Below are 9,045 nucleotides of genomic sequence, written 5' to 3'. Positions count from 1 at the left end.
AGAGTAAGAATAACAATAATAATAAAACAGAGAGTTTATGTTTTTCTTTTCTTGATGATGTCAGACATTAACCTGAACATGTCAGGGGCCTCCTCAAAATGGCCTCCTCAGCATGGCTTCAGCCCCTCTCAGGCTTTCAGTTTAGACCATCAAACATCTGCTGAACCAGTATTAACCCTTGTCATGCTCCTTTGTTGGTCCAACAGTATTGGAGACAGATAACGCAATGAATCCTTTCATTTCATAGCCATTTCTCTGGTTAATCCAACACCTGGCAACTTCCAAACTCCAGCAGTTGGTGAAGACACATGGATAAAATGTGATATGCTATTGGCCAAAAGATCCTTTGTGGTTTGTCTGCCACATCACTGGAATATAAAAATTATGAATGTTTTGGTCCTATTTTTTAACCTTTAATTCTGCACAATTTAAAACCTCTGAGGGTATTTTTTTCAATGTTTTTTTCTCAAAATTGTTCTGTTGCACTTTTAAATGTATTCAAAATCCCTAAAATCCTGTCCCTTGTTATGAAAAGAACATTTAATGTTGGCATAAAAATTCGGTAAGAAAAAAAAGACACACGTTCGACATATACGTCATCACGCGGGATGCATTGGATTGTGGGTAACAAGGAAGACCATTGTTCACCATGGCGACGGGGACGCTACCGCCTATAAGTAGCCGATATGGGGTGCTTGTATTGTTTTTACTCTTAATAAACATTCACATGCTTCCCTGTCAGCAGTTTATCATCCCTTTTCAGGCTCCTTCAGATTGTAGCGCGGAGGAGTTCTTCGATATCTCGAGTCTGTCGTGTGTGAGCTGCGGTCCGAATCAACGACGGAGCACAACAGGTCGGTATAAAGTACCACAAACACGTCGAGCCTCGGTAATGTTAGTGTATCAGCTGTGGTTTTATGATAGTTGTACCAAATTAACCAGAGGCTGATAGGTCACATTCGAAATAAATAGCCCCTAGTGAGCTCTATAAAACCTAGCTAATTAGCTAGCTTATACATGGCACGACAGTTTACTCTTTTAAGAAGAAGGGGAATAAAACTGCAGATGGGTGTGTCAGTCTCACCCGTTAACGATATGTTAACTCATAATGTTTGCAGTAGAACAATAGGGTCCTACTATGTCAAAAACAAGCCCTGTTGTATTTCAGTAATAGTACGTTGCAAGGTAAGTATGAGATCTCACATGAGATTTTTATACATTTTAAACATTCTTTTAATCAACAAAGGAAAACGTAAATAAAAGTTCTAAAAGCAAGCCTTGTGGCATATGAGAGACTATAATCCCTATGTTGCTCTATACTTCCTGATATTCTTGTTCACTTATTTCCCCTGCAAGGTAGATTTTTCTCTCTGAATCTGGGCACACTTTTTTAACTAGATTTCCTTGTCATTCATCAACAGGTGCATGGTTCAGGTAATTCGCCTCATTTTAAGCAACAGAATACCAGGACTTGTTCCTTCAGCTGACACAGGCTATCCTTCCTCCAAAATTCTTTGCAGTTGCTTTTGTGATAATGAGCCAGTCTCCTTGAGATATTGCCTCAAAGTTTAATGACAATTGATATTTTTAGTGTTTTAACTCTTTATTGCCCAACAAGACACTTAATGCTGCTGAATTCTTACAGGAGGAAAACTGCAGGACTGAGGGAAGCTGAGCAGTTAATCCCATTCCGTGTTTTTTTTTTTTGGTCATAAATCTTGACAGATTCTGTGGATTAGATCTGTTGTACTGATCAGCTGGTTGCTCTTGCAGGGCTGAGTTGCATTTGCAAAACTGGATACCAAACTGTCACAACGGATGAGGCCTCAATTACTTGTCAGCCGTGTCCCTCTGACAAGCCTGTAAGTCCAATGATGCTGCATATCACTCTGCCTAGAGTTTTAATGTTATTTGAATTAATACTCCTTAATCTCTTTTGCAGGCAGTAACTAATGACGGCTTTGGATGTATTCGCTGTCCAGGCGGCCTCAGTGACGAGGGGAAGTGCAAGTGCCCAGAAGGAAATCATGTCCTGGGTGAGTCACCAAAGACAAACCTGTTTTAATTTGCTCCCTGTGAAATAGTGAGTTAATAGTGAGTATACCCGGCTGCTTGTGGACTGTTTCTTCCAGTGGAGAGGGATGTCAGTGGAAACATGTTGGAGGAAGCCAGGTGCGAGGTGTGTGATGGGAATGGCCCGGCTTTTTCAGAACCAAACAGCAGCGGAGACAGGTACTACAACCACAACATGGAAACACTCATTAATTCGTTCATTTGATTTATGACTGTGTATTTCAGTGGCTGCAAAAGAAGACACTGCAGTCGATTTTTCTTAGAACTCATTTAATCTGAAGTTGGAAATGACACAATGAATAAACCTTTTTTAAACTGTACATACATGATTTGTTTAGGCAAATATTAATTGCCAAAAATTAGCATAGCCAAGGATGTATTTTGGTTTATAGCTGAAATTAAGCTGTGTGTCGAGACTTGCATATTTTGTTCTGCAAGATGATCTACATAAGTGGACATCCATTTTACAAATTTTATGTTGTAAATGTTGATCTTATGCGATGATGAATGATTTACACTGCAGCCTCATGATTTCAGTGTCACCTCAGCTAGATTTGTGCTAAAGACCTCAGCTAGATCTGTGCTAAAGACAACATCTGTATTCTCATTTGCAACCACCAATTTAAAAGAGACCTAAGATCTGCAAGATTTACAAGTGTGGTAGTTATTGAAGTGTTTTATGCAGTAGAACAAAATAACGTCTTAAGCTTGTGTCCAATAAATGCATTAATTGTAAGACAAAGATATCAAATGTTCAACAATGCTAGTTCCAAGTTTTATCTTCTGTATATCTACCCCGACCTCATTCCATTACCTTTTTTTTTTTTTTTTTTTTTGCATAGTTTAATCTCCTGTAATTTGGTTGGAGCCACCGTGGTTTATGTCCACCTAATCTCATCGTGCTGTCAGAATGTGAAGAAAGATTGACTTGATGATGTCTCCAAAATTGTCTTCCCAGGTGTGAGCGATGTCAGGCTTCTTTCATTAAGAACTCTTGTACATGTAAACCCCCAAATGTCCTGGTGAGTACACACACACACACACACACACACACACACACACACACACACAACTGAAGTACCTTTCAGTCAAAGAACCACACAAGACGTGTCCATGTCAATGTGATTTTCCAGGCAGGTGGGTTATGTTTCCCCCCAGGCAGCCTTTCCAGCAACGTTAATCCCAGTGTCAACTTTGCTCAGCTGGTGAGTCTCCTCATCCCCTCAGTTTATTTTCACTCATTCTGACTTGTTCTGATTTTATGGTCTTTTCCTCTTACAGAAGTTCAGCGTCCAGTCGGCCTGGTTCGTCAAAAACCTGTACTCCTCATCAGCAGCCTGCCTGGTAGTTCCACTACGGGTCTTTCTTTACATTTACACATTTGAAAACTTGCTCCACACTGGAGACACAAGCACAATGAAATATTTGGGATTTCAGGAAAAGTCACGTATGGGGTAGCATGATGACTCAGTAGGGGGAGTGATCATGTAGTAATCAGATGGCTAAACCTGGAAAAGGTTTTGAAAAGTCATGGAAATGTGTGCCTAAGTGAAGAGAGTCCCAGTTGGACAGGCAAACTTGTCCGTAGAGACTTACTTTTATACAAAAATGGAACTAAAAGATGAAAATTTAAGTTGATGAATGACACAGGACTCAGATGTGAATATTCAGTAAAGGTTCACCCCCTTTGAGCTTCGATGGCTGGAAAACTTCGCGGCTCCTACTAACAGCTAGATCAGTGTTTCTGTTCTGAGCCGTTCTAGTGTTTTCGATGCTGAGTGTAAGTGTGTTTTATATCTTCAGGTATTCTCTAACCTGACGGCTTGCCAGGCTCTGGGGAACATGTGTGTAATGAACATGCACTCCTTCAGTGGCATTAGCAACGATGCCTGCGGCCTCTTCAACTCCATCTTCAGAGCCAGGGCTGCTATGAGCTCCACTCAGGACATCTCCTACTGGTAACCAACACTGTCCTAGCATATGTGTGGATGTTTTGATTTTGTGTAATGACTCAGTCATTTCAGTATTTCAGTTTCAGCCATTTGACTGACAGCACTTTCCTGTTTTCAGGAGAGTCACTCTGCCGTGGCTCTACTATGGGGATGAACCAGGACTTGCAAGTCGAGTGCTTCAGACTGATCCAGTTCCAGTTGGGTTCAGTTTCAGAGGAAAAAACAAGGTGAGAAATATTAACTTGATAAATAATGTCTTTATATAGCTGTTCATTTCTAAATACCTTGTAAGTCATTACACATGAAATGCCTCATCTTCTGTATGTTGAACAGAACACTGACATTAAGCTGATTGCTGCGGTCTACAATGTCAGAGGAGAGTTCCTCAGATGGGAAAATGTAGGAGGAGGGAATCTCCAGGTAAAAGGCAGACAGACAAAGAATACAGATTCTTGGTTCAGTTGATGGCTTCTTAAACATGTTTTTCTTTATCTGTGTTGGTAGATGGCAGAGCTAAATCACAGCGTCTTAGCAGTTCTTACAGTTATACAGCTTGTTAAAAGGGTAGTAGTTGATGCAGCAAATGTGTTGACAGCCTGATTCAGATGTATCATGATTTATATGGAATATAAAGGAAGGTAGTGTTTTCTCTAAACCACCACTCTTCTTCTCCTCTCTGTAAGATCTGTCCAGAATCAGCTGTCAAACAAAAAGCAGCCTTTAGCTTTGGAACTGCATACAGAGAAACCGTAAGTCTGCTCATTTAACTCAGCTTTTTTTTCTTTTTTTACATCCGGTTGATTTACTGTGTGTGTGTGTGTGCTTAGTGTGATCTGTCAGTGGAAGAGCTGATGCATACATATCCTGAGCCGCTGTTCTATGATGTGTTCATGGAACTTGGAGGAGAAGAGGACAGGAAACTGCTTCCCTTGCCCACACTGATCTATAACCAGCAATACAATGGGCGGTTTATCAACCAAGGTGGGGTTTTATTATTTTTAGTGTTGGAGGTGTGTGTCTATGTGTTCATTGCTGTAATTTGTTTTGTCTGTGCACAGAGGGCATGAAGAACTGGTACCTGTCCAGACGCATGTTTCTTGTCGACACGCTGAGTGGAAGAGAGAGAAACGCCCTTCCGAAAGTCATACGTGTGGCTAGCACTGTCAAAATAAGGTGAGGGTCCTGAATTACACAGAGGGAAATAATATGAAAAAAAGTAGTTTTTGTTTTGCAGCTGCTTTTAGATTCCATGGGGTTTATTTGCCATTGTAGGTACACTTGTTCAAAGCAGCATATATGCATGCAAGCTTCAGTTCCTGACTGAAAAACATTCATTCTTGGAGGGTATTCATTTGGATGAGGTGGCCAATCTGATAGAGAACAGTTGAGAGAGAATCATCTTGGGGGGCTTCTGATAGATGCTTCAAATAATCGCCTTTTCAGGGGGCAGCACTACTAAAATGTGTGTGTTTGACAGGTTCCAATTGGTTCCACGTACCCAAGAAGGACAAGTCTATCCCCCTCTAATGACTGTGGCATACAGGGATGTACCCATCACGGATATCAGTACACAAACTGTGTCTGTTAGTATACACACACACACACACACACACACACTAAAATACAACTTTCAGCTCACATTTTCTGTCTTCAAAAGTGTCCAGCACCTGCTGTAAGATGTGAGCAAAGATTGTTTTCCATTGTTGAAAGTCTTTCAAAGAGGAAAAAAAGTCTATATCTCAAGATTATGCTTTTGTACAGTTTTATCCATTTTAGTCGTTTATTTGAGGGTCTAAGGGCAGAGGATGTTGTTATGATGCCATGTGAAGCTCTTTGAGACAAACTGTTTGTGAAAACGGGCTCTACAAATAAAATTGCCTTGCCTTGCCTTGCCTTTGTTTCCAGACTACGTTTGCTGTGGAATACGAGATGGATCAGAATGAGGCTCGCATGAAGACAAATGTGAGTAGAAGTGTGACGAGCGTGTGGGTTTTTGAAGAACTCTTGTGACCGGATGCTGCTGACGAGCGTTCATATAATCATTTCTGTGCGCAGACCGCAATCGGTGTGATGGGAGGCTTGGCTGTTCTCCACTCGCTGCTTAAGACAATCAGCTGGAAGAGGAGGATCGCCTCACCTCTCATCGACATGGGGGTAAAAGCTCTTCAACGTGTCATTAACGAAGCCCTTTCAGTCAATGCAGGTGTGAAACTGATGTTCTTTCTCTCGTCTCCCTCCTCTGGCTTTAGACGATGCTGAAGTTTTTATTGTTTTATGCCGGAGATCTGGCCAATGTTTTCTTCATCGTAACTGTGGGAACTGGACTTTACTGGCTCATCTTTTACAAGGTGCTGTTCCATCAGTGTGTTTTTTAATATTTCTACCAGGATGTCCTTTCTTTAATGCTTCTCTTTCCTCATTCATTTCTTTCCAACACTGTTTCATTCTTTTTTGCATGGACTGTTTGTTTTTCTCTCTGCACTCTTTAGACGTTAAAGGCAAGTTTTTCTCTCTCCTACTCCTCTTTGGTTTGGATTCATATTTAAAAGCATGGGAAAACTGCATTGATGTTTGATATATTGATGGGTTTTTTTTCTTCTGTACATCTGTGTGCATTTAGGCTCAACGGTTCGTGTCAGTGCTTTTACCTCTGCCTGGTCAGGAGGAGCAGTTTGTGTCTTACATTGGTTGTGCCTTTGCTCTTAAGGTAAGATTTATCTAAACTGTATGATTCATAATGAACACTAGAGGGTGTGATTCTATTAGAAATCAAGTGTATTTGCATTCAGGCGGTCCAGTTTCTCCACAAGCTGGTCCAGCAGTTGACCGTTGATGTGTTCTTTATTGACTGGGAGAGGCCACGAGCTAAAGCTAGCAGTACTGTGAAGGGTAAAAACATATTTCCTTTGCTCTCACAAAAGTTTTTCCCTTCTTCATGAGCATCTAATCATAATATTCACACCTGTCAGCAACTGGTGAGCAGAAACGTGAACCCTCTCCGGTGAGCATCTGGAGGACTTACTTTGTGGCTAATGAGTGGAATGAGCTCCAGACCATCCGCAAGATTAGTCCGACCTTTCAGATCATGGCTGTGCTCTTCTTCCTCCAAGTACATCTTCCTCCTCATAAATACTTTTTTTCTTGTCATAACCTTTTTATCACATTCCTGAGTTCTACCAGCTTACATTGTCCCTGTGTATCATTCAGGTCGTGGGTTTCTCCAACCTTGCTCTGAGGGACCCCTGGCCAACCTTTCAGCGCTCCCCGCAAGATTACATCCCCTCGTACTGCCTGACGCTGCGGTACGGTGTAACGGCTGCGCTCTGGCTCTGTGTTGGACTTTTGCAGGTGAAACTTACCCTATTAATGTCACACATCTTCTTGCCAGTCTTGGGGAGGGAAAAAAAGAAAAAGACATGAGTGTGGAATCATTTTGCCATACAGGTGATTTTCTTCACTGTGTTTCACGAGCACTTTGTGGAGGACAAAATCCGCCAGTTTGTGGATCTCTGCTCCATTAGTAATGTAAGTGACAAAGCTCAGACTGTACTGAATTTATCTGTTTGCAGTGTTTTACACAAGTGTGTTTTGTCTGTGTGTCTGTGCAGGTCTCTGTGCTGCTCTTAACTCACCGGTGTTTTGGCTACTACATCCACGGGCGTTCTGTCCATGGCCACGCTGACACCAACATGGAAGAAATGAATAACAATCTAAGGAGAGAAGCTGTAAGTGCACCAGTCTTGGAAGTTTGGCCTTATCAATTTCGCAGCACAAGCGTCACAATTCTTCTTTCCTATGTGTGTTTTTCTTTGTCAAGGAGTCACTGTGTGGTCAAAGAGGTCTACTTCCTAACACAGACATCCAGACCTTCCAGGTTTCCCTCACCAACCACTTAAGCCTGCAGCATGAGAAGATCCGGAGTTCAATCAGCAGGGTTTGTGCTTGTCTCTTTATTGAGACTTGGCTTTAATCTCTCAAACAGCAAAAAAAAAAATTGCATTTTGAACCCTCATTGTCTTATACTTCTTAGAGGAACGGGCCTTCACGACTGATAGATGCATCCTCAGCCACCCAGTCTGAGCAGATCATCCGGGCCTACCACACCATGAACCACTTTCTGGGATCCGTCATAGACCATGTTAGTACAAAAATAATCGCAGCAAGGTTTGATCTGAATATATGCTCATGTAATGTTAAATAACAGAGGGAGTGGTTTTTAATCATTGGCCTGATTTAGAGTGTGTGGTGTAGATAAGCTTGATGTGTTTCTCAGGCCCACCCTGACATGGACTATATAGTGAAGGACAAACTGGCCTTTGAGAGGGTCATAGGAATGGAGTTCCTTGAACCCAATGAGAAGAGCATCTTTTACAACGGTAACGACCGCTGACCCAGACACATTGTACACTCACGTTTGTTTGTGTATGTACAGTATGTGTGTTCAAATGTCTGTTAACATTTCTCCATGTAGACGAGGCCCACTCATTCAGCGATGTGCTGTTCTACGGAAACGAGGCCACACTACTGATCTTTGACACTTTATTCTTCTGTGTCGTCGACCTCGGCGCTCAGAACTTCGTCCTTGCTGCTGTGCTTACATATGTTCAGCAAATGGTTAGTATGTTATGTACACTGTGTGTTACTATTAGATTGTTTTTAGAAAAACAAAACAACATTCAGTGATGTATTAAAAATCATTTTACGTCTTTCAGATATTTCGCTTGATCCGCATTTCCATGGGAAGGAAGAACCTTGTCAACAAGACTCTGGTGGATGAGAGATTTCTGATATAAGTTCCCTGCTACAGAATTCTTGGTGAATTAATGGCATTTTTCTTGAGGGTGTTAAATATTCACAGTGTCTGCGGTGTTTTTTGTTTTGTTTTTTTACTTATCTTTACATTTTTTAGTGTCTGTTTCATGATGTAAATACCTTTTGTAAAGATGTAGTGTTTTTGATAAAAAAAAATTTTACACTCAGACTGTCATATTTTCAGTTTTGTTTTTACATCAACCTGTAG

At 41.3% G+C, this 9,045-nt stretch overlaps 1 protein-coding gene across 1 annotated transcript; it reads left to right on the top strand.

Moving 5' to 3' along the window:
- The first annotated feature begins 610 nt into the window (after nt 1-610).
- Nucleotides 611-9,032, top strand: tmem67 (transmembrane protein 67). The gene is made up of 28 exons (XM_086217213.1): nt 611-854; nt 1,774-1,862; nt 1,943-2,036; nt 2,133-2,232; nt 3,032-3,095; nt 3,207-3,278; nt 3,355-3,417; nt 3,877-4,031; nt 4,144-4,252; nt 4,359-4,445; nt 4,709-4,774; nt 4,853-5,006; nt 5,084-5,198; nt 5,503-5,608; nt 5,931-5,987; nt 6,081-6,179; nt 6,275-6,373; nt 6,646-6,732; nt 6,815-6,914; nt 6,995-7,134; nt 7,233-7,373; nt 7,470-7,550; nt 7,634-7,750; nt 7,843-7,959; nt 8,056-8,163; nt 8,299-8,401; nt 8,497-8,639; nt 8,738-9,032. Exons 1-28 carry the CDS (start codon nt 650-652, stop codon nt 8,816-8,818), a joined length of 2,952 nt encoding a protein of 983 aa, XP_086073339.1. The 5' UTR covers nt 611-649; the 3' UTR covers nt 8,819-9,032.
- Nucleotides 9,033-9,045: the final 13 nt, after the last annotated feature.

Source organism: Aulostomus chinensis, chromosome 11 (assembly GCF_037954235.1).
Source record: "Aulostomus chinensis isolate RoL2024-O1b breed Wild chromosome 11, RoL_Achi_v1.0, whole genome shotgun sequence".
In the NCBI taxonomy this organism is placed as follows: Eukaryota; Metazoa; Chordata; class Actinopteri; order Syngnathiformes; family Aulostomidae; genus Aulostomus; species Aulostomus chinensis.
Note: the sequence above shows the minus strand (reverse complement) of the source record. Positions and strands in the feature narration are given on the sequence as shown.

What these genes read in the sequence shown, in the direction of transcription:
- tmem67 (XM_086217213.1), top strand. Translation starts at nt 650, where the DNA reads ATGGCGACGGGGACGCTACCGCCTATAAGTAGCCGATATGGGGTGCTT. An exon ending in TCTGTGTTGGACTTTTGCAG is followed by an intron (nt 7,374 to 7,469) that starts GTGAAACTTACC and finishes TTTGCCATACAG; the next exon opens with GTGATTTTCTTCACTGTGTT. An exon ending in TGGGATCCGTCATAGACCAT is followed by an intron (nt 8,164 to 8,298) that starts GTTAGTACAAAA and finishes TGTGTTTCTCAG; the next exon opens with GCCCACCCTGACATGGACTA.